Source organism: Telopea speciosissima, chromosome 2 (genome assembly GCF_018873765.1).
Source record: "Telopea speciosissima isolate NSW1024214 ecotype Mountain lineage chromosome 2, Tspe_v1, whole genome shotgun sequence".
Lineage (NCBI taxonomy): Eukaryota > Viridiplantae > Streptophyta > Magnoliopsida > Proteales > Proteaceae > Telopea > Telopea speciosissima.
The window spans coordinates 83471533-83496556 of NC_057917.1; the positions used below are offsets into that span (position 1 = coordinate 83471533).

At 38.3% G+C, this 25024-nt stretch overlaps 3 protein-coding genes across 4 annotated transcripts; 2 read left to right on the plus strand and 1 right to left on the minus strand.

Annotated features, from left to right (window-relative positions):
• Positions 1-1379: 1379 nt before the first annotated feature.
• On the plus strand, positions 1380-5877 carry LOC122651254 (serine/threonine-protein kinase RHS3-like). Its single transcript, XM_043844557.1, has 2 exons — positions 1380-2480; positions 4654-5877. The coding sequence occupies exons 1-2, from the start codon at positions 1690-1692 to the stop codon at positions 5495-5497; spliced, it is 1635 nt and encodes a 544-aa protein (XP_043700492.1). The 5' UTR covers positions 1380-1689; the 3' UTR covers positions 5498-5877.
• A 3063-nt stretch (positions 5878-8940) lies between these two features.
• LOC122649643 (cyclin-A1-4-like) lies at positions 8941-14528 on the plus strand. 2 transcript variants are annotated; one of them, XM_043842876.1, is made up of 11 exons: positions 8941-9337; positions 10560-10941; positions 11084-11220; positions 12191-12283; positions 12371-12504; positions 12629-12704; positions 12817-12893; positions 12982-13015; positions 13224-13373; positions 14024-14158; positions 14239-14528. In XM_043842876.1, the coding sequence occupies exons 1-11, from the start codon at positions 9137-9139 to the stop codon at positions 14308-14310; spliced, it is 1491 nt and encodes a 496-aa protein (XP_043698811.1). In that variant the 5' UTR covers positions 8941-9136; the 3' UTR covers positions 14311-14528. The 2 variants fall into 2 exon arrangements, with proteins under 2 accessions (XP_043698811.1, XP_043698812.1); XM_043842877.1 differs by having other exon boundaries at positions 11129-11220.
• Positions 14529-22277: 7749 nt separating this feature from the next.
• LOC122649446 (galactan beta-1,4-galactosyltransferase GALS3-like) lies at positions 22278-24688 on the minus strand. Its single transcript, XM_043842611.1, has 2 exons — positions 23473-24688; positions 22278-22683 (listed from the first exon to the last, which is right to left on the minus strand). Exons 1-2 carry the CDS (start codon positions 24651-24653, stop codon positions 22338-22340), a joined length of 1527 nt encoding a protein of 508 aa, XP_043698546.1. The 5' UTR covers positions 24654-24688; the 3' UTR covers positions 22278-22337.
• Between the last annotated feature and the right edge of the window lie 336 nt (positions 24689-25024).

The following is a 25024-nucleotide window of genomic DNA, read 5'->3' on the forward strand; positions in this document are numbered from 1 at the left end:
AACGGTCATCAACCTAAAAGCTTCTTGTAGGGCAGGGGCAGGGGCAGCATCACTACGAGAAGAATCGATCAAAATTGAAACACGTGTACGGTCGTGATAGTGAGGTGGAACGGAGTATTGAGGAGGAGGATGGAACAAAGTCACAAACGTCCAGCATCATATTTAACGATTTACAGCGGGAAAGGCAAAGTATAGAGAAGGAGAAAGAAGGCAGAGACAGTTCCCAACCACTATTTCAGAGGATTTCCCGCCGTTCAGTTCGTTTTTCAATTTGGAGTGTGGAGACCCTTTCCCCTCTTCTCCCCTTTCTTCACCACGTCTTCTCTGTCCTGGCTTCTCTCTTTCTCTCTCTACAATTTTAATTAAACCTTGATTTTTTTTTTTTTTTTTGTTTATTTATGGATTTTCTTATTTCTTCTTCTTCTCTTCTCCTCTGTCTCCTAACCGGATTTTCTCCGGACCATTCGAAATCTAGAAAATTTGCGAAACCAAAAATCCATTTGGAGACCTCTGATGGGGATGGGTTCTTCCGAAAACCTAGTCATTGTCAAAACCCATGTAGGATTTTCTTTCTCATCTTTCCTGTTTGCTGATTTAACTTTCTGGGTCTGAGTCGGAGTTTTGAGAGTTTCTTTCATTACCTGTACGGAGAGCGAGGGACCCATTGACGTTTGCTTGATGGAAGAGGTGAGCACATTTCCCATCATTTGTTCGTCTTCATCTCCCTGCTCTGTGTTTGTTTGCTATTTTGAATGCTTCAACTGTATTTGCAAAAAAAAAAAAAAGGATTTCCAGTCTTTCTGCACCTTTGTTTAATTATCCACCAAGAATCTATATGATGTGATCTTTAACTTGTCTTGAACTCCATAAGTTGGCGATGCCTTAAGCCCATGCCGTAATCTGATTATTCAATTAGAATTCTACGTCTTGACTAGTCATAAAATAAAAATCATATCGATTTGGATAACACAATGACCAAGCTTAACTGATTTAGAGATGAAACTTGAATATGTTAGAGAGTGATACTAATGACAATCAGGACAGGAATCTTTACCCCTATGGTCTGAGATAACAGAGATGAGCATTAGGAATGCCTACTGATTGAATGGTCCGGTGTTATGCATAGGTGCATCCTATATACAGAGTGAAAAGGGCAAAGGGAAAAGTCACCACCGATTATTTTTCTGCCATTAACATTTTCATCTAAAAAAGATTGCATGGGATGCAAATGTCCATGTATCTCTGACCGATGCGTATCTTAAGTACCTGAATAATAAATTTTGTGGTCATGGTTAAATATCAAAACCAGCACTTCTAAGGCTCTCACATATAGCCAAGAATTCGTGCTGAGGAGCTTCCCTGTGTTCCACCGATAGCATCGAAACCTATCAAGCACCATATCTCATCTGAGGTATGAATCTGATCTTAATTATTGGTTCTGTTTGATGTCTCTTTTCTGCTGAAATATTCATTGTAATTATCATTTACTCAGTTGCATGTGAAAGTTTGGAAAAACTAAGACCCTTTAGCACTGATATGTGATCTTCTGGAAGGCTTGATGCAAAATAGACTCTTCTGTATTTTTCTACTTCAATATATAGTTATATGTTTTTCTTTAAAAAAAAAAAACCTTGGTGCTTGTTTGTTGTCCAATAATGACAAAATAGTAAAAGATATTTTAACATTTTAATGCAGATGAGCAACATCCAACCAGAAAAGGCACCATATGAACCCAGAGAAAAGGATGCAATGTCCGGAAATAATATTAATTCAACTAGCAACCCACTATCTGAGCATGAAAATAGGGATCAACTTGCCAAAAATGGTATTGATTCAAGCAGTAATCCTCCACACGAACCAAGAAAAATGGATCCAAATGACAATACTAGCTTTGATTCAATTAGCAGTTCAACCCCAGTGCCATGCCCAACAACGCTTACAAATTCAGAAGCAAAAAAAGCGTCAGCGATGTTTATTACAACAGGACCGATGATAGCAACTGACGCAAAGAGAAGTGATTCTGTCACCAACATTGGCCGGCAGAGCTGCAATAGTACCCGCAGTGACAGCTTAGACAGTGGACCCCTCAAACCCCACACTGGTGGTGATGGTCGATGGGAGGCCATTCAACTGGCGACTGCTAGAGATGCTCCTCTTGGTCTCAGCCATTTTCGGCTCCTCAAGCGCCTCGGTTATGGTGACATTGGAAGTGTCTACCTTGTTGAACTCAGGGGAACCAACACATTCTTCGCGATGAAAGTTATGGACAAGGCATCACTGGCTAGTAGAAACAAGCTACTCCGAGCACAGACAGAAAAGGAGATTCTTGGTCTTCTTGATCACCCCTTCTTGCCCACTCTGTATTCTTCCTTTGAGACCGATAAATTCTATTGCTTGGTCATGGAATTCTGCAGTGGGGGTAATCTCCATTCTCTTCGACAGAAGCAGCCCAATAAGTATTTCAGTGAGCAAGCTGCACGGTTGGTTAATTTCCTTTAATATGAGTCTGTAACTTTCCTTCTTCACTATTAAGTTGCCATATCTTATTTGAGATTGATTTGGGAGTCCTTGATTTGAATGGTGCATGTCATTTGCATGTTTGTGTGCTTAAAAATATGAATTTAGAGAATTGGTATTTGTTTTGCTCGTAAAACTTATGACTTGTCTTGTTAATACTGTATCAAATTGTAGAATCCAATGAGTTCTTGTGAATTGAATCAGATTTCAGATTGTGAACGGTAGGATTCATAACAATTCTCCAACACAATAGAAAGAATGCGGAAAGAAGTTATAGAAAAAATAAAAAATGAAGAAAGAACTAATTGTGCATCTAGTTTAATGCATCAAAATTAACTCAAAGTCATGCAATGAAATTTTGAAAAATCGTACATCTATACCAACAATGTTTTGAGATTTTCATTGCCTCATTGGGTTGTGATGGACAACCGCTCCAAAATCCATTGGTCTTATTTATAGGAAGTCAAATAAGCCAATAGTGTTTTTAAAACCCTTACAAGTGTGACAAGAGTTAAAGAAGGAAAAAAAAAAAGAAGAGGATTTTTCACATAACTGAGTTTGATATGTTTCAACTTTCAACTGAGTCAACTCAATTGGGGACTCAGTTGCTACCCGAAAGGATCCCAAGAATTCCCCATAACTGACAGATTCTGTGAGTCAGTTGCTGAATCAACAAAGATTCAAAGGATTCTTCTAAAAACCAACTCAATAGGAGTTTGTCAACCATGTATTAATTTGCTTTGTATCATAAGATTCATTGTCTGAATTGGTGGGATTTAACAATAGAGCTACTTGCCTTCTCAGTTATGTCCATTCAATGCTTCAAGTTTTGGGTTTGGGAATTTAGTTGCTTTGTGCTATTACTTTTCTTTCTACTTTTGTTGGTTATTTTATTAGGGTTTATTATGTGTTCTGTTGATTAGTTGTGTCTTTTCATTTTTTTTTCCACTTAATTTTTATTCCAGGACCATGTGTTCAATGTTTGGACTTGAAGGACATTGTGCCCGTGTTAGGTGGGATGGGTGAGATGTAATGGGTTGCCTAGGGTCTTCTTCACATTTCATATTTATCAAGTTATAAAAATTACCAGTATCATGTCCACATGAGGGGAAAGTTTGGGGTTCCTTTTGTTATAAGATTTCATTCACGGACTTTCTGTATGCAACTTCTATCCATGGCTTTATAATGTACTAGAGTTTGTTTTTGATGACATTCTAGGTCCTTTGTGCCTGTTGTGCTATAGAATATGTTCATAGGACTCATGCTCTTAGCAAGAGGGGATTCATCTCAAAGCAATCAGTAATTGAATACTCCAATTCTAACAGAGGGAGGAAAAAGAGGAAAAATGAAGCGCACTGTTCTATTCAACTGACAACTCAACCTTTCCAAGACAATCAATTACCCTTCATTACCCTATTCACATCGATACTCCACATGCTTGTGTATCCAATTCCATTTCCTCTGAATAAAGATAGTTTTTCCAAATATCTCAGTCTGTTTATACATCTAACTGGATGCAGTTAACTACGCCTATGCAACTCACTAGATGGAGTAGATAACATGATTTTTAGCATTCACATTTCAAGTGCAGTGTTAGGTAAGAACAGTCAGAGTTCCTAGATTAATGTTATAGTTACCATTTTAGATCCTTACCTTTAGGTAGAATACTTTTCTGATGCACCATCGTGGATTCTTTATGGACTGTACCATCTCATCGAGACAACATGCATACCCTAAAACCGTCATTGCAATGGTAAGAACGTGAAGTAAATGCCCAGCTGAGTTTTGAGGTCAGAAATATCCGAAAACCTTTTGAGTGTTATCATGTAATATCTGAGAGCTTAATATTCTGCATTACAGCTAAGGACGATGGGATTTAGTTCCCTGTTGTAATTAAATTTGGAGATGAAGCTTAGACAATCTAAGTACGTGCTCATCTTCTCTTTCATGTGATTTACTAATTGGTACACTGGTTTTGCTTAATAGTTCGAACCAAATTTTTGAACCTGAGCTGATGTGAACTTCTTTTTCTCTTTTTCCTTGCTTGTTTGTAATTGATAATTAAAATGAGATCCTTCTTAAGACATTGTTCATTTTTAAATTATTCTTTGGCCATTTATTACTGTTTCTGGGCAGGTTTTATGCATCAGAAATACTGATGTCGCTTGAGTATCTGCACATGCTTGGCATAGTATACAGGGACCTGAAGCCAGAAAATGTGCTAGTGAGAGAGGAGGGCCATATCATGCTCTCTGACTTTGACCTATCACTCCGCTGTTCTGTCAACCCGACTCTTGTAAAATCATCATCTGCCCATGTAGGCAATGGTGCTATCCTCAATGATGAATTTGCGGTGCATGGGTGTATCCAGCCATCATCATTTTTCCCACGCATACTACCTAAGAAAAGTCGTAAGTCTAAATCAGATTTCGGTCTGTTTGCTGGTGGATCCCTCCCAGAGCTAATGGCAGAACCTACAAATGCACGCTCAATGTCGTTTGTTGGGACACATGAATACTTGGCCCCAGAGATCATACGTGGTGAGGGCCATGGCAGTGCAGTTGATTGGTGGACATTTGGCATTTTCCTATACGAGCTGTTGCATGGGACAACCCCTTTCAAGGGATCAGGCAATCGTGCGACGCTCTTTAATGTGGTGGACCAGCCACTGAGGTTCCCCGAGGTACCAGCTGTTAGCCTTGTTGCACGGGACCTTATCCGGGGGCTCCTTGTGAAGGATCCACACAGGCGAATTGCTTACAAAAGGGGTGCAACAGAGATCAAACAACATCCATTCTTTGAAGGAGTGAACTGGGCTCTGGTGAGGAGCAGCATGCCGCCCCACATACCTGAGCCTGTGGATTTTAGCCAATATGCCAGTAAGGAGAGTGCCCACATAGTGAAGAAGGTAGCAGAACACGAAGGTGGTGTAAATAAGAACAGTTCTAATGATACTTACCTCGATTTTGAATATTTCTAGGATAAACAGGGTGCTTATTTGATGATGATGATGATGATGATGATGATAATCATACACATCTTTGGGGGGATACTGTCTTGTACATCTTTTAGGAAGTAAGGTGTGTCTGTTGACATTACATGGGGTTTATTAAAGAAGTGTTCTTTTTTCTTTTGGGGGGAGGGTAGGGGAGGTGGAGGTGAGGTAGCGGGAGAAATGATGGGATGAGGATCCTGATTCTTTGTTAAAGTTGGAAACAATAAATATTGCAGTTTGAGGATGGACAACCTATTATTATTTTGTACAACCAAATGCGGACTGATTGTTGTATGATTTCCATAATTAGTATATGTTACCTAGAGGATTCTGTAGTCTGTACATGATCAATGTGTTATTTTTCATAATTTAAAAAAAAAAATAAAAATCTATGATTGGTTATATCTATCTCGTAACTGACCTCAGATTTTGGTGGATTAAAATCATACTATCACAAGTTGGATAGGCCACTGGCAATGGGCAGATTCGATCCTGAATTTTGGAACTGTGTATTGGTGGAGGTCTTAGACTTTGCAGTATTTTGTGTATTTCCATATTCAATATGTAGTTTGTCTACTATATGATGATCACTGTGATTTGGAAGGTACATGGTATTTGTGCCAAGTTGAAAGGTTACATTCAAGATTCAAGCCTGGTTCTTCAACCTGAATCCAAATCTAATACCTGTTATGAGTTTTTTTGTTGCAGAAATGTATAGGTACAACCTAAGAAAATGAATAGAACACATTTACTCGAGATGAAAATCCACCTGCTATGAGAATTTTCTTCCTCTTACAATTTTTTTTTTTGTTTTGGGAGTGGTGGGAGGGTGGGGGACGGTGGAAGGTGGGGGGTGGGGTTGCTGTGGGGGACTGGATGAGAGTGAAGAGGAGGACCCAGAGGTGTTAAACTCTACAAGAGGTAAGTCTAATTATAGAATTAACCGAAGTGGCTGCCTGGAAGGCATGGTTCATGATCTCGGTATTGGCTGGATCGGATCAAATCAGGATCAGGATCGGGATCGCTCAAACTTGGGCAAATATGACACTTTTGTCCCTGTTTTCTTATAATAAAAAAAAACTAATTTTTTAGATTTTTACCCTTGTCCGTCCTGGATCGGTCTTAGTCGATATCGATCCGATCCGATACCTCAAACCATGCTGGAAGGGCAATTTTGGAGAATTAGAAACAATAAGAAATAAAAATATTTTTTTATTAAATTTTCAAAACTAGTGATAATAGTAAGGGTTAGAGATCGTTGCTTGATCGTGTAGCCCCTGCACCAATGCGTGGGTCAATGAGAGTGCACACAGGGCATCTCTCTGGATGGGTTTTTTTTTTATTTCACTGAGTGCTTAACGGTCATTTCATGTGCTCCTTTGTTTGGGCGGGCATCTGTCTGGATGGGTTTTTTTATTTCACCGAGTGTTGAATGGTCATTTCGTGCACTCCCTTGTCTAGACGTAGGAACCATGCGACCAAATAGCTTTCTTTTTCCCTAATAGTGATATCATAATCTTAATCATAATGAAAAAAAACAATGATGATGATGATTATTCCAATTGACTAAATCTCATTGGACCTGTTTCAATGTTGACAATTGAAAGCTCGGACATCCAATTGTCCCTTTTTTTTCCTCCTTGAACTTGACACCATTTTACAAAAAAAAAAAAACACACTTGACACCAATGGATCTCCGAGTTATCAAGTGTCAACATCTCTACCTGGCACTACCTCACTACACTCTTGTATTAAGGAATTAGAGAAGATTATTTTTCCTCGTGGGCTGTCTTTTGTCAGCGTAGCCTCAGCTACCAAGAATAATAGAAAAGTCAGCTTTAACACTTTTAATTATTGGGAAGAATTTAGGGGCGCGGGGGGGGAACAATTTTTGCCATTTTGCCTCGGACGACGTAGATCTCATAAACTCTAACGGTCGAAAGATTCCATCCACTATATAAATCATTCAAATTCAAATAATTATTTTTCCGTGAAGGAAGTACTGGTCATGCACGCTAGACGTACGTGTAGGCTACATACATGGACCGTCCAATTGGAATCTATCTTCATCAAAGTGAGGATGTACATACGAGTATACGATCCACCGATGGATCAAAAATATTTTCTTAGCTAAATTTGGAGGATCTATAGTAGCACCTGTGGAATCTACTGCCTTAGTATTAACCTTAAAGTCCACGTGTCATTCCAGCTGGACATTACTACAAAGTTGATGTGTTATCTCTTTATAAATGTAGTTCCACTGTTCAAGGGTTCTACATTTTCTGGGTTAGTGTGGACCACCACCTCAAGAATCGGGATCGGACCTGTCCAATCAAACAATCCTGATTCTAGTCGATTTGGCTTGGCTGATTTTTTGTTAGAGATATAAGTGGACTGAATTCGAATTGAGCATAATAATATCTGTCCGGTTTCCGTATTCGATTAGTTTCCAAGAAGACTAGATAGTTTTCGAAACCGATTTTAGAATATGGGTTTTCTTAAATAGATACAAATACGATACAGATTTTATACTATCGATTTGCATCCCTAATGGAGAATGGAATTGTGGGTCTTGAAAAAGCAACAATGTAGTCTCGCTCTCTACAAGAAAGTAAAAGGCTGAATCCACTATCCCATTAAGGTTGATGTTGAAGTGTCATATTTGAAATTACATAAATATTCTCAAGATTTTTTTTTCTTCATTTTATTACTTGTAATAAAACGTAAATTAATAGCAATATTTTAGTTCTAAAATATTATTAATAAAGCTTTTATTTAATTATATTTTTTATAATCAAATCTAAATGAATTGGATAATACATGATCTAAGATTAAAATATTTGGTTTTACATTTGATTGCTTTCAAATGGATTCAGATATTTTATGAAAAACATTTTTTGAATACGAATTCCTCTAAATCAATTCAAACACAAATCAAATGTAGATTTTCGACTATCTATTTACATTCTTAATCTTTGTACGAATATTAGGGTTAGAGCATGTTTTGTCCAATTCCAACGATTTTCATCGATTCTGATTTCTACTATTTTTTATCCGATTCCAGGTTTTTAACGTGGAGTGAATTACACATTAGTAAGAAGTAAGAACGATGGTCCAGAGTTTTTGAATTCAAAATTTAAATGAAGAGAGAGTGAGAGAGAAAGATGGACGGTGAGGATTTCGCAATTCGTGATCTTCAAATTCAAAAATATCACAAGAAAGCATTAAATAATAGTATCCTCCGCTCCTTCACGTATTCCCTGTGGAAGTATGTACTACAGTCCTACTTCGTCTTCTTGCTTCGTCACATTTCACTCTCTTTCTTTCCACCTCTTCAGATCTTTTGAATTCGATTGGAAACCCATTTCCACAATACAACACCGCCTTTGAATCCAAACTTTTTTTCCCCTTCCTTTGGGCCGTCTAAAGATTTTACTGAGCTTTTGGGTTTTGGTCCTCCTCGATGTTCATCGTCTCCCTTCTCCTCTGCTTTCTTTCTGTGTCTCTCTGAGCAGAGAAGAAGCTTCAGTGCAGTTGGGTTTCTTTTTATACTTAATTTCAAGCTAGGGTTTTTGGGAACTCGCATTCCTTTCTTGTCTTTGCTTCTCTCTGCTGCCTGTCGTCATGTCGACGCGAAATCGCCGTTCTTCGCTTTCCATGCCTTCTTCATCGGCTGCGAAGAGGCCTGCTTCGTCGGAAAATGCCACAAAGATCTCAGCAGTTCAGCCTCTACAGGCCAAGAAACGACCGGCTCTCACCAACTTGACCAACCAAAATAATGTGTCCCGGACCACTGTTCGAACCTCTGGAACAGCGGCAACTCAGGTTTGTGCCTCTCAACTTTGCCAACTTATGACTGTCAAGAATAGGTCCCTGAATAAATTATATCTTCTTCATGCATGTATTTATTTGCGGTGTTCCTCTCGTAACTATGATGGGCTTTAAACCTACTCTTCCCCTTTTCCTATTTTGTGGTACTTGTGGTTCTTCTCTTTTCTTCGCTTTCTGTTGCCTTCTGTGACAAGGGTTACAATTGGGTCTTTCATGTCCGTGATGGTTTATTTGATTCTAAGTCTGTCTTTATGTGGAGTTAACCGGGAACTCCTTTGGGTCTCTGCCATCGAATTCGCTTATTTCTCCCTCCCTCACAAACAAGGCAATTTGTTTTTTAATTGGATGTAGTACAGAAAGGTTTTTAGACATATAGGTATTATGACTTGTCCACTAATGCATGAAATTGTTGATTCATCTTGAAATGCAAATTTCACTTTCCCGTTTTCAACTGGATGATATAGACACCTTTCTCTCTTCTTTGTTCTCTACTTCTGTGACTATTTCATGATTCCACTTTTATTAAATGTAACTCTACAATTTGTTTTTGAGGTTCTGGATTAAACAATCAAATTTGGTAATTAAATGTATCAATGTCGTGCTGCAAATAATGAACAAGGACCATTGTAGAAAAAACTCTTATATTAAAGAAATTTTGAGATCCCTTCCTGCATTGTTAGTCTTCTTTGGATGCCACTTTAATGCTGAGAGTGTCCTACATAGTGTGATGTTGCCTCTATCCACCATAATGTGGCAGCCACAGAAATGCATGATGCAGAGCTTTTCCTTCTGTAATGATAGAGTTAAGTTACATGTGCTAAAAAATGAAAGGCAATTTGGTTTTTGGATTATTCACTTTTTTATGGTATTCACCAAATGTTAATTCCTAATAAATATATAAATCTCCTGAGAACCCTGTTTTCATTAAAAAAGTGAACCTAAGTGGTATTACTTTCAAACCAGAAAATTTGAACACCTGGTGATCTTACTATTAATGGTCTGTTGCCACCTTCATGTGTATCCAATGATCTCTATTTAAACAAATTACATTATATGGTTTTATTTTTACTTAATTAGAATCAGGACTCTGATCTTCACTTTTCATTTATGAGGTGCATTTAGCAGTAGTCTTTCCTTGCACTCTGGTTTGAAGTTATACCTTTTCTACAATTTCAACAATTTTTTTTTTAATGAATCTGTTTTCTATTTTGAGAAGGCGTCATCTGCAACTAAAACTACCAAGATAAAGAAGGTATCTTCTTCCCATGTAAAAACTACAGCTTTCCCTCGAAGTTCTGTGCCCGAATCCTCTGCTATGAAGTCAAGGACAGTTGTTTCCTGCAAGGATGTTTCTGCCCAAAAAAGTGATGGACCTGTATCCAGTATTGCAGCACCTGTAGCCCCTAGCAGTATGTACATTTCTCCAAGTCGGTCAGATGGATGTTCAGTCTCTCTTGATGAAACAATGTCTACATGTGACTCATTGAAGAGTCCTGACATTGAATACCTAGACACTGCTGATGTTTCAGCAGTTGCTTCTATTGAGAGAAGAACGTGTAACAACCTCTACATTTCAGATCATGTTGAACTAGCAACAGGTATCATTTTTAACTTCTGGAATCACATTTTTTTTTGGGGTTTTCTACTCATTTATCTTGTCTAAGTTTAGTGCTCACTTTCATGGCACACTTTACACTCTGAAAATCTTGTTTCTTTTTTTTTTTTTATGTTATTCTTTAGGAAATATCTGCAAGAGAGATATACTTATGGAAATGGAATTAACAGACAAAATAGTGAACGTTGATGACAATTACAAAGATCCACAACTATGTGCTACCATTGCCTGCGACATTTACAAACACTTGCGCGCATCTGAGGTGCTAATTGTTTTCTTTTCTGTTCTATTTCCCTCTTTCTGCTTGCTACCTTCTTTGTTGTTCTCTTTACACAGGGTTTATTTAGCGTATGATACATGCTGCTCCAACTAATTCTCAGTTTCTTTAACTTTTCACATCTTTTAAAATATGATTTCATGAAATTATAGATAAGATTTCGGGGAGTTGAGATTGGCCTTTTGGTATGAGTTTTCAAAAGACAAGAGCAATTGGTTATGGACTAATTTTGTTCTTGTATCGTAACTCATACAGGGTTTTCTAATCCTGTGTTTTGAAGAAATACACTTTTAGTGGATGTGCAGTGATTGTGAATATCTTTAAAATTTAGGACGTACCCAGTACACGAGGCTCCCGCCACTGTGGCTTCTGGGGAGGGTCATAGTGTATGCAGCCTTACCCCCGCTTCGTGGAGAGGCTGTTCCAGAGACTCGAACCCCTGACCACTTGGTCAGAATGGAGCAACCTTGCCATTGCACCAAGGTCCACCGTCGCTTGAGGATACTATGAATAATATGTTATCCACTACCTTTGTTGCTCTAATTTGTAAAATTGTCAAAACAGTGGCTGATGCCCCTCTCCTCGAGAATCTCTGTTCATGTATCTGAAGATTTTGTCATTTACATTTGGGTAATTGATGGAAATCATATTTTTCAAAGATGTGGAATTTTAACCCCGGTTAACTATGACTTATATGGAGAGATGTGGAGTATCTTGTCTAGTCATGTGTGCATTCAGGCATCCTCTCTGCCATTTGCAAACACCCACACACAAAAGAATAGAAAGAAGAAGAATATAACTTATTTCCTATCAAGCGCACAAGGCGCCAATTCAAGGAAATTTTATGATGCTCTTGCATTTGAAGGCCCTTCTTCTTCCATTCTCTAGTTCAGAATTTTTCTTTCATCTCTCAAATATTTTTCACATGATTTATTTGCTTCCTGGGGTGCAACAGACAAAGAAAAGGCCTTCCACAAACTTCATGGAGGAAGTTCAGAAGGATGTCAATGCCAGCATGCGTGCAATACTGATTGATTGGCTTGTGGAGGTAAACTATTTTACCCTTTGAAAGAATGTATTTATTTATTTTTATTATTTGATTGAAAAGGTTAAGCCTCCCCCCCCCCCTATGCAGGTTGCTGAAGAATACAGACTTGTACCTGATACCCTATATTTGACTGTTAACTACATTGATCGCTATCTTTCGGGTAATGTCATGAATAGGCAAAGGTTACAGTTGCTTGGTGTTGCCTGCATGATGATAGCTGCGTAAGATCCAGATTCAGTTATCCTCTGATGTTTATTTATTCTTCTATGGTTTTCTGTTTTAGAACTGTCCAGAAGATAAAAGAATTGGGTGGAAACTAACAACCATCAGTAATTATCTTTTCAGTAAATATGAGGAGATTTGTGCGCCCCAGGTAGAGGAGTTCTGTTACATTACCGATAACACATACTTCAAGGAGGAGGTGCCTGTTATTTTTTAATCCTTGGATGCATTTTTTATACTGTTGTTTTTTGCAGTTTTAATTTTCTGGGAAGAATATATTGTGATATCTAGCAGTTTTTTTTTGGTCCCAGGTCTTACAAATGGAAACTGCTGTTTTAAATTACTTGAAGTTTGAAATGACAGCACCAACAGCTAAATGTTTTTTAAGGTAATGAATCCTTTTTTTGGAGGGGTCACATTTAACATACGATAGAAGAGATGTTAAATTTGTTGACCTTTTATTCTGTTGGAAACAGGCGATTTGTTCGTGCTGCTCAAGGCAGCAATGAGGTGTGTCTCTTGAACTGAGCCCTTTAATCCATGTCACAGAGACACTTTCAAATAGTGATACTGATTCTTTTCTTCTAATTTTTCAGATCCAGTGCCATGTCTGACATTGTGATTTGTATTTCTGTCCTTGTTACCAAGTTTTTAATACTGTCCACATGCCAATTGACCATTAGCCTTTTCTATGTGCTGTTTTTATTTTATTTTCCAGGTTCCATTGTTGCTGTTGGAATGCCAGGCCAACTACCTTGCAGAGTTGTCACTCCTTGAGTATGGCATGCTTTGTTATGCCCCATCGTTGATAGCCGCTTCTTCAATTTTCTTGGCAAACTTTATTCTCCAACCTTCAAAGAGACCATGGGTATGCAATTGCATCTTATTGCCATTAGAATACAGAAAATATGGTATTGAAATTCAGGAAATTAAGAGCATCTCCTAATGAATACCAATTGCTGCCTCCTTTCTTTTTCACTCCATCTTAGAAATGGTTGTCAAGGCATCACCTAGGTGACGTCTAGGCGTCCAGGTGCGCTTTGCTGGAAGGGCACCTTGGTTGCCTAGGCGCCACCTTGTTGGTGTCGCCTTGACATCCAAGCCCCCTCCAATGCCTTGGGTCAATTAGACGCCATGACTGCCTAGAATAATCATACCAAATAATTTATGGGAGATGGTGGCAAATGGCAGACTTACAACTGCTATGGGGCACCTTCTCTGACACCCAAATGGTCCACAGGTAGGTCCCAACCTCTTGTATTCACCTGTCAAATTTCATGCCATGTGGATTTTGTAATATGGAAGACATCTTTCAAAAGAATGGTTGAAATAATCAAGAGAGTGGCCAGATAGATGGGATAAAAAATTGAGTATGAAGGAAAAATTCCAGTATATTAGATGTGCGGTTGAGTTGGCCAAACATCATTCATCCACGTGGCCCAAAACCAAGTGTCACCATGCTACAGTTTTGTGATTATTAAATTCTGATATTTGTTTTATTCTGAACTGATGTTGCAGAATGCTACCCTTGGGCATTATACATTGTATAAGCCTTCTGAACTGCGTGACTGTGTTAAGGCACTACATCATCTTGCTTGTAGTAGTCACAGTACCACTTTACTAGCAATTAGGGAGAAGTACAGTCAACATAAGGTAATCTCTCTCTCTCTAAAATATTGAAACAAGGATTACAGAAGTGCCTGTCTCATACTACATGTATTTTTTCTTATTAGTACAAGTCCGTGGCCAAGAAGTACTGCCCACCTTCAATACCTGTAGAGCATTTCTATGACTTGGGCAACTAGCAAAAATGTCAACATTCAGGAGAGACAGATCCAGTGCCTTCAATATCTTTGCAAGTATAACCGAGACTTGAGACAGTAGCAAATGTATAAACCTTCTTGAGACCAGTTCCAATGTTGTCGCATGATGTTGAACTTAGCACATTTATGTGACCTGATCCGATGCTTTTAAACTTCAGTAGCTTGTGCACATTCATGAGATTGACTCCAATGCTTTGATGGAGGGTCATCCTTGGATGGAAAAAACCTGCAATTTGGCAGTTGATTTAGTTTCCTCTAATTGTTCTCACCTTTGAAGTTTCATTAGGTGTGTCCTGATTTTAGCTTTTCATCTGCTTCTTAAGATTCAAATTTTTAGATTGTAAACTTAAGAGATTTCCTTTTCTCCATATCTTTATGATTTGTAGTTCATTCTGATGTAGAAGATATCTTTCTAGCAATAAAAAAGAAAAAAATCAGCTTCTCTCTTGAAGTTAAGTTTGCAACAATGGAGGAGAATGTTGTAATAAGAATAGTTTACAGTAAAAAACCTTAACTCTAAACCTTAATCCCTATCACCCCTAATTCTTAATCCCTAATCATTAAACCCTAACCTTTATCTTCGTCCCCCAAAACTCTTAACCCTACCCTCAATCCTAGACCCTAAACCCTAATTGTTGAAGCCCGAAACTGGCCTGAATCAACCGATTGACATCCCTAGGCTAGACCTATACAATTCTTATGGACTGGCCCAAGTTTACATAATGGCTTGGACCTATGTTTATATCATAGAGGGTTGTGTTAGATGATTTGTAATAATAGTCTGATCTCATCTTGATGTAGAGTTGGATGTGGTTTGAGAACAAAACCTTTTCCAACTGACAGGTTCAAATAGGAATGGACTGGGCTTGGGCTACCTCATCGGTCAGCCCAACAGTTCAGTCATTAACTCATCATACTTTGTATGTATAACTCGCAGTATGCCTTCTTATAACTTAATACTCTTTTTTTTTGGCTCGAAAATACTCTTTTTTTTTTGGTAACCCTTATAACTTAATACTCATGGTTGAAGGAGATTGCATTTATTTTTTATAACATACGAAAGTACTATCGAATTTAGCTTTCCTTTCTACAATGGAGTTTTCTACAGTATTTCTTAGAAATTGCAGTTATTTTCTGTTAGAAAACAATGGAAAAAAGTGAGTTTTTCTAATATGGGGGAAATAAATTGATTGTGAGAGTAACTTTTTCCTGATGTTTGCCATCACAAAACTCTAAGGCTATGTTTGAAACGCAAGAAATTGATAGAAAAGAAATGAAAAACATAATAAGAAAAAGGCATCAATGAAAGTGACGACAATGAGTTTATGCATTTCTTTTTCTTTCAAAAATGTCAATTTTTTGAATCCTTTTTCTTGCATTCCAAACATAGTCTAAATGTTTTTCGACCATTAGATCCTTGTGAATACAAGTTAGGGTGTTGTTCAACTAGGGTTCAAAAACCCCGAATTGGGATCCACATCAGATCTAGTTGATTTCGATTCAATCCAGATTGGAATCGAGCTGAATCAGTAAGTAATCCTTGTGTTCAACATTACAATGACTATTTTGTTTTTTGGGCATGCCGGCATTGTTTGGCTGTAAGAGGAATAGCGGGAAAGGAATTGAAGTTAAATCAAAACAAAAATGTAAAGGATAAATTACACTGTCATCCCGTGAGGTTTGTACTAAATACAGAGCGACCCATTGTGTTTATAAATTATAGAACCACATCCCCTGAGTTCAGGTTAATTATTACAGTCAGCCCCAGTCTGTTAGAACATTCCATTAGTTGCTGATGCGTTAACCATTAATATTTTTAAATGATAAATATACCCTTAATGGGGGTGTGAGCTTACCATATTGCCCATAAGGCATCCCTAACTTCACACCCCCTTCCCCTACTACTCGAATCAATTGCAGGTGTAGGATTCCGGCTACCACCATTCCCTGAACCAACGAAACCAACCACTGTTGGCGAACCAACCGTCAACGAAAAATAGAAGTTGCATTTAGCGGACGTCGCCGAACGGACCATCGCAGAGTGCGCCGATGTATGCTGCTGCTGAAACAAACACCCTCTCAGATTTGATGTTACAGTTCCTTGTGGATGAAAATTTTGATGAAATCGAATTCAAAATCCTTCTTGGAAATGGTAATGGTGAATCTTCAAAAATTCATTTGAATAATAGAGAATCGATCTCCCAGGATTGACCAAGTTTACAGATTGACAAAATGGGAGAAGATTTTGCAACGAAGATCAAAGAAGATAGAAAATTTCTCATGATTTTGATTTTCCAAAGAAGTAAAAACCCCTGTTAAAACCAAAACTTTCCCTCTTTTCTTTCTCTCCCCTGAAACAGAAAAAAACGAAGGAAGAGAGGTCGGTGGCTAGGGTTCGTTCATTGAAATATGGTTCGGCTAAGGGTTTGAAAATAAAATTGAACACTGAGATTAGGATTTCCGAAAGAAGAATGTACTGAAGAGTAGCCAAAAGAGAAAGGTAGAAGAAGCAGATGGGGTTTTCAGTGAGTGGGTTGCTGGGTAGGAGATGGAAAGAAGAGATGGATATCGTTTTTTTTTTTTTTTTTGCTTACCTGCAATCCTAGGGAAATTGAAGAAGACGAACATGGCGGCCATGGATGCTGATTCTCCCAAGCTCGTGGAGTTAATCAATGACAGAAGTTTGATCTGAGATCGCAAAGATGGAATAGGTAGAGATTATGGATTGTGAAAATTGATTGGATCAGAAAGCCTGAGCGAGGGGAATTGCAGCCTCTGTTTGATCTGTAATTTTTTTTTTTTTAACTGTCTTATTCTTCCAATAGTCTCTTCTTCCTCTGTTTCCCTCTCTTCTTCTTTGTTTCTTCAAAATTTCAACTTCTTGTTTCTTATTTGTGTGCTATTCATTAATAAATATCATTTTTTGTCATTCTGCGTGTAGAAAAGAAAACTAGAGATTCAACAAATGGGTGACAAAATCACGAAACAACTCTGGTTCTTCAATAAAAAAAAAGAAAAAAAAAAAAAGGAAAAACACAATATTGACTACACAGAAGTGAGAAGAATATTGTCAATAACGGCGTTGAAAGTTGCAGAGAAAAAGAGATTTTTCGAATCTTTTGGTACGTGGCATCTTTGGAAGAAATGGTGGAGAGGGATGAGAGAGGAGAGGATGAGGGAGCCAGGAGTAATGGAAGGAGGATGTGAAGTTAGGGATGCTTATGGGCAAGATGGTAAGCTCACATCCTGAAAGGGATATATTTGTCATTTGAGGTCAAACTTAACCAAATCATAACACTTAATTAACGGAGTGAACTCAGGGAGTGTGACTGTATATTTTTGAAACACAGGGGCTGGTTCTGTATTTAGTACAAACCTAGGGGGTGGCAGTGTAATTTTTCTAAATATAAAATTTTTATAATCATTACTTAAGATGACTATGGGCCTGCATAATAAAACTTAGGGAAATTTTCGGCGACACCTCCTCCGTTGGACCGTGGAATTAATATCACTCCATTAAGTCCCAACTATGGGAGGGTTAACCGAGTAGAAGTAAAATGACTAAAAAACCCCAACCTTCTCTGTCTAACTCTTCCTCTCCCGTTCTTCTTCGTCTCTGGCTACCATTATTTGAGCCAGTAATTGATCTGTTTGATGTTACTGATCTGTTTCCTTCACATTCTTCAAACCTTATATCCCAGGTCTTGATTAAACAAGGAATTGGATGCACAAGGAAAAATTAAAAAATAAAATAAAATGAAATCTACCATAATCTATTGACTATTCATCAGGGGACAACAAGATCGCCTATTCGCCTGTAATATGGGAAAGGGAATGTGCTTGCTCAGGTAGCAGGGGAAGGGAGGAGTAGAGAGAATAGATAGAATGGAACGAAGAGTTCACTTACAGCGCAGTTGTCGGCCGATTGAAGGTTGTCAGGTGAGCAAGATCGCAAAGATGGAAGAAGGAAGAAACGGTGGTTGTAGGTTCTCGGTGGTAGAAGGTTCTCAATTGCCCTAACATTTGAAGTTCAATGGTAAGATAGGAGTGTGTATTCCTTCAAATCCGAAGAGCCCGTCTCTAGAAGACGAAGCAGAGGGCCAAACCCCCTTCTTCCATGATGCAATTCCTGGATGAATCGTTGGCGGTGGCAATGAGAGAAACAGCCAGCGGCGCCTGCTCTCGAACTGAGGGAGATTTTTTTTTTTGGTGCAAGAAGTGAGGGAGATGGATTATTAGAGCTGAGTAAATGGACCAAGCAACCAATGTCGCCCTCTTTTGGGACCAAAACAACAGTCTTGTCATTTCCTCTGAGGAGCTGGAGCAGCGAATCCAGGGCCGCCTTCTTGAACTCAATGCCTCTGACCTGCAAGCGAGCGAAGAGGTTGTAGATGAAAAAACCTAGCTCCTCTTTGCCGAAGCCGGGACAGGGTTGAGAGAGAACAATGGCATTCGGTTGGCGGATGACATCGGATTTGAGGAGCAAGTTGAGGTCGTGGAGAATGGAAGAGAGGAAGGCAGAGGCCAAACTGGGTTTGGAGTTGGGGCTTGGAAGATCCACCCCAAGTGTGTGTGTGCAAGGGTGCAGAGGTGAGAGATGGGCAGCAGTGCCAGCTACAGAGCTGGGAAATAAGGAAATTGACCAAGGAAGAAGATGACTAGGGTTTAGTTGTCTTAAGGGGAAGGGTAAAATAGTCTTTTAAAAAAAATCTAACAAGCTGACATCACTAATTAACAATTAAAAGGATTCTTCTGTTAGATTTTGGGTCCAAGTTGATATATTGGGACTTAATGGGGTGGCATTAATTCTACGGTCCAACGGAGGGGGTGTCATCAAAAATTTCCCTAAACCTTATGTTTTTTGTCTATGTTTCTAATCCAGAAATAATATTTTGTATTTTTGTTACTGGGTCAAATTTTTGGATAAAAAAATGTGCTTGATAATGCATAGTAAATTTTATTTCTAAATAATAAAAAAAACAAAAACGCGTTTGTTATACACAATCTTTTCTGTTTCTAAAACTTCTATAAATTTAAAAAAAAATGATATTGAATACCCAAAAAAATTGCATTATTAGTTGCATTTTGATTTGGCTTTTTTGGAACCCTACTTCCAATCAACAAGACTGAACCCATGGTTTTAGTGCACGGTATCAAATTGGGTACCAGTCACCTTCAAAGACAAAACAATACCAATATGGATTGGCATAGATCGGCCTGTATCGAACAAGTTTGCCTCTAATCTTTCTAATTTTTAACTGTTTTATTCCTCTTGTCCGTATTGTTTTACCAATATGGTATGTATCAAAATCAGCAACTAATGATACTAATACGGTATACTGATACCTTAAACCATATCCCCACCAGTAAAGTTGTAAAATTGGAGAGTATAAATAAGTGTAAAGATAATAGATGACTAATAATATTCGCCACTCCACCTTTCAAAAATATCAATATAATCTCATTCCAACTCCTATCTTCTAAAAGAATTGTCCAAACAATTGTCACACAAAAAGAGAGGATAATATGCCAGCTGCTTGTGGGGGTGGGAAAACTCTTTTTTTTTTTAACTTTTCGATTTATGAAATGGGGGAACCCTATCTTTACAGCATTATTATTTATGGGCCCTTAACTTTGCTAACTTAGAGCAAAGTAGGTTTGAAAGTGAAGGAATTCCATATTCTTTCACCAAAGTACGCACCTTCTTTCATTCTTCCCTTTCAGGTTAGGTTATATTTGTTTATCAAGTGATATATATATATATATATATATATATATATATATATATATATATATATATATATATATATATATATATATATATATATATATATATATATATATATACATAAATAGATAGATAAAGGTTAAAGTCAAAAACTTTTTTGTTTGACTAGTAAGCAAAGTAAAGGCTTTAGTTTCTCTTTATCTGTGTTATCGGTCCCTTTTTTTTAATGGTTTCTTGAAAGAGAGGATGATTTTGTTGATGATGAAGGGATATTGTTAGTCAAGGAGGAGGGCTCAAAGAGCACTAATTAATTAAACAGTTATGACCGAGTAGATTAATGGGATTCTTTCCTAATTTATTGTGGAACCAAAATGGACAAGTTTTCCTCAAGCCATGGAGGAGTCCAATGGTCATCATTGAGAACCTTGGATGGTATAAGAGTCCAGTGAGGAACATTTCAAGCCTTCAACAAATAGGGACAGTAATAATGACCCAAAATTCTTACGATGAAGGAAAATTTTCCCTGAACCAATTATATGGAAAATTGCATTTCTTGTTTGATCGATGAGTCAAACAAGAAACTTAAATTTAATTAGAATTCTAACTCTCTCTCTCTCTCTCTCTCTCAATTATTTCTCTTGATTATTTACGTATATATTGGTGTCATTGGATAGGTATAGGGAAAAGAAGACATAGGAATGAATAGCGAATTTAATATATGGAAAGGTTATGAATTTTTTTCACCAACCTAAGTTACAATAATTAGATTTCTCTTTGTAGTCAACAAAGTAGTCATAGAAGTAGAACGCATGCATGCAGTAGTATTTGTATTTCACGTCAACATCTTAATTGGTTTCCCTCCTCAATCAACCAACCCCCTTTAGTTTTGGGTTGTGTTTGACATGCATTCTTGGAATAAATTTTAGGTTTGGAATACATTCTAACACTCGATTTTTTTTTTGTCGTTTTAAGAATTACGTTCTAAAATTGAGGACATATACCAAACACAATTTTGGTAATTTTTCTTATCTGCCTGATAGCAGAGACTACACGGGCAAGCATGCAAGAGCCAATGAACCCCCATAAACCCCCATAAGTGGTTATTAATAGTGATGAGTATGGGGCCTTCCAACTTCCAAGTTCCACCGAGTCTGCCAGTCCATTACAGCTTCCAATTATTTATTAAAATTTCCACCGTTTTTAGTTTCCTTAGAGTGGTTGTCCGTGTAATATGGGAATGTGATATATTTCTAGAAATCACAAGACAAATTTTAGTAATTCATTTTATAAATTTTTAATGTAAATTTTATGTTCTCCCGTGTGTGTTCATTCAGAGTTGAGGAGACTACACAATATTATCTACATAACCACTTTAAATCTCAAATTCAATCATTTACACATCCATCTACTTTTGTTAGTCTAGGCTGCGTTTGATACGCATATTTGAAATGCATTATGAATGCATTCTAACAAAATCATAACAAAAAAAATCTTCCACCCATGATCTTAAATATCTGGATCGACTATTTATTTATCGTGTATTTTTTGTCATCTCATTTTCTTGATCTCATCATGCGTCTGAAATCTGAATATCTCTACTCTACCTTGAACTATTTGATTATGCTTTGAAAGTGTTTGAAATAATATTAGACTTTTTTAAAATCAAGGTTGTGTTTGATAAAATCTTGGAATGTATTATCCACCTAGAATACATACCAAACACGACATTAGACGACATTAGATTTTGTACTTTGGATATACGTAGTGTCCATAAAATTTCAACGCCATATGATATGATCTTCCACATGGCAGATCTAAACACCAACCCACTGTTTTAGGCTTTTAGCCATGGGTGTCCGTCCACCAAAAAGGCAAAAACCCACTCCCATCAAATTAAACAATAAAAAAAATTCATTCCAACATGGGCATCGCCTACTATTCCTGATTCTTATTCCATTTGCAATATCAAATTACCAATTGCAATGGAATAATGCCCCCCCCCCCCCCCACTGTATTGATCAAAAGACAATTCCCAATAAAATCAATGACACAGATTTTACTATTTATTCTTTCTATGGATCAAATTAATGTTTTCACTTCACCGGCCCCCACCTCCAATTTCTCTACAATACCACCCTCAATATGTGCATCAACATGACACCGTACATACAAGAACGAACCCAAATGAATTTCTGTCCCAAATCTAAAACCCAAGAAAAGAAGAAAAAAAAAAAAAAACATCCACGAATTGAAGAAAGTCTGGTTTTAGGAATGGCTGCTGCTACTGTGGAGTTCTTTGTAATCTAGTCCCAATAGTCTTGAGCTCAAACCTCTTGATAGAGGCAGCAACTCGTCTCATGGTGTCATCAAGGACATAGGGAGTTCCCTCGAATGTGAGCTCTGTTGCATTCACAAGTTGCCGGCATGGCTCACGGCGCTGGGCAATGGTTCCATGATAATGGAAGTACCTGATCCTGCCCTCTGTTTTGTGCTGTGTTTTCCCGGCCACATTCTGCGACATGTGCACCCCGGTCGCATAGACATTGCGTGGTTGTACTGCGTATTTCCTATCCCTCCTCACTCCCCTCTTCACATCCTTGTACACTAGCTTCTCAAACCCCCATTTCCTGCATAGCGCAACAGAAATAAGGAATGTCAAATTATCAACAAATTAATCATTTAACAAAGGAAAAAATTGACATACTAAGAACTGGCTTGGATCATCCCTTACAAGAGAAACTAAATAATTCATCAATGGTTAAAAATTGTTGTCTATACCCATTAAAAATTTTAAAAAAAGTTGTCCAAGGACCAAAATTGAACTGATTAGTATAGATTTTCCTTTTACAAATTTCCCACAAGAAACATATCATGTCATCCTCATTCCACACCGCCCAAGCACCTTCAGACACTATACTAACCCTCCCCACCCCCAGGCCCCAACCCCAACCCCAACCCCAACCAAAAAAACAAAAGAATTAGGTTGGTACCTTAACAAACAAAAAGGAGAGAACAAGTGCCACCACAAAAACAAATCCAATCACTCAACCACTACATCAAAAGGTGTCTCCAATCCTAATAATTTTATCTTGGTGAAAAAGATACCCAAACAATTATCACTAATTGTCTATCATATGACTACTACTTGCAAATGTAATCTAATTAGCTTTAATCACTACGGATGAGAAGGGAAGTGAAACCCAATTGTTCAATTCTAATTATGATATATTAGATTTGTTCCGAGATCTCGATTATTCCATATAGTTAGTTCTCTGTGTTCCATGGAGTTACATCAGAATCTGAATTCTGAACATGTAGTTGAACAATAACTAAGAAAGTAAAGTAGTAAAAGAAGGTTTAAAAAAAAAATTTATGGGGAACAGAGATGGAGTAAGTGAGTAAGCTAAGATAGCTACCTGAGAGTCTTTCCATAATCGGCGGTGAGACAGAGCTTATTCGACATTGGCATCTGTTCGATGGTGAACTGTGTATAATCGGAAAGCGAGTCAAGAACCGACTTAATCGTGCTTTTAGGCGGCATATAGATAAACTCATCGACATCAAAGAAGAACATCCACTTGGCCATGAACTTATAACGATGCAAGCAATCATTCACAATCAGAAATTGATTGTGATAGTACCCATCAAACCTCTCCTGTTCCCTGATATCCTGCAATGTCACATACCCTTTTTCAATCCATGGCTTCAAAACCTCTAAAACACCAGGATGAACCCCTCCAGCGTCGTGAATGACGAAATGGGATTTTTTTCCAAACAGTTTCACATGGTAGGCGATCCACTCCCTCGTCCTTTGTGGACTCAGATTGCCGTACAAAGACGACCCGCAATAGAGATAATCGTAGGGAGGTGGAGATGTGAAGATGGAGGTGTTCAAGCTACCAGGAGCTTCTCTCAGTGCTTCGATTTCATCAGTCGCATTGACGTCTCTATCGCCGCCACCGTTGGTGGAAGCAAGCAGAACCAAACGTCCGCCGGAGCCGTCGGTGCCGACGGGCGCAGAGAAGGTACAGTTGACAACTACGACGGTATATACGCGACCGTAGCCCCAATCAGGGAGGACCTGGTAACCGACTGTTGAAATGGTTTTGTTATCGGATTGCTCAGGTACCCATCGGCATTCGTACCGAGGCTTACCGTAGACATGGAGGGGCTTGGATGCGAGGCCGATGACGGCGAAGGTGTTGAGCCCACCCCTGTAAGTACCCATCTGGATGAAGGAGTAAGCAGCAGCTCCATATGGGTTGAAAGCTCTCTTGATGATTCCTCCATCGATGACCTCATCTTGCTTTACTGAAGGTGGCGGTAGTGGTAGTGGAAGAGTCGGCGGCGGAAGAGGAACCGACGCAGAGTTAGTAGTATTAGAAGAAGAAGGTGGAGGGGCGAGAGTGGAAAGTCTGGAGAGACAGAAGCGTAGATCAGACGCAGAGAGAGAAGAGAAGCGAGAAGGGATGAACTGAAGAAGAACGGCTAGAGAAGATAGGAAGAGGAGAGCAGTGAGCATGAGTTTGAGCTCTGCGGCGCAGTTCCATACAACACCGACAAACATGCTCTTCTCCTTTTCTTTCTCTTTCGCCATTGTAGAAACAAGAAAGAAAAAAACCCAAAGATCAAACAACAAACAACAGAATTAGAGTTTCAGATCCAGACTAATTAAGCTCTTCTCTTTTTTTTCTCTGTTTTAGTACTTGGGGGTTGGTTCTCCTTCCTTTCTTTGCTCTGTTTCGTCTTTCTCCTTGAAAAGCTGAAATGAATGAATGATTGATAGATTTTAAGGAAAATAAAGTAATTGTGAGGGAAAGAGAGAGAGAGATGTCGTCTCGAGAGGAGTACACGACACAACACAACATACATGTGAGGTGGGATCTGGTCCAGAATCGCTCTATACTCTTCTGGTTTCTAATCCCGCTGGCTAACTTTGTTGGCAACGGCTCCATGTGAGTGCTCATA

What these genes read in the sequence shown, in the direction of transcription:
- LOC122651254 (XM_043844557.1), top strand. Translation starts at nt 1,690, where the DNA reads ATGCAGATGAGCAACATCCAACCAGAAAAGGCACCATATGAACCCAGA. An exon ending in TTCAGTGAGCAAGCTGCACG is followed by an intron (nt 2,481 to 4,653) that starts GTTGGTTAATTT and finishes GTTTCTGGGCAG; the next exon opens with GTTTTATGCATCAGAAATAC.
- LOC122649446 (XM_043842611.1), bottom strand. Translation starts at nt 24,653, where the DNA reads ATGGCGAAAGAGAAAGAAAAGGAGAAGAGCATGTTTGTCGGTGTTGTA. An exon ending in GATTATGGAAAGACTCTCAG is followed by an intron (nt 22,684 to 23,472) that starts GTAGCTATCTTA and finishes TGCGCTATGCAG; the next exon opens with GAAATGGGGGTTTGAGAAGC.
- LOC122649643 (XM_043842876.1), top strand. Translation starts at nt 9,137, where the DNA reads ATGTCGACGCGAAATCGCCGTTCTTCGCTTTCCATGCCTTCTTCATCG. An exon ending in ACAGCTAAATGTTTTTTAAG is followed by an intron (nt 12,894 to 12,981) that starts GTAATGAATCCT and finishes TGTTGGAAACAG; the next exon opens with GCGATTTGTTCGTGCTGCTC. An exon ending in CTGCTCAAGGCAGCAATGAG is followed by an intron (nt 13,016 to 13,223) that starts GTGTGTCTCTTG and finishes TTTATTTTCCAG; the next exon opens with GTTCCATTGTTGCTGTTGGA.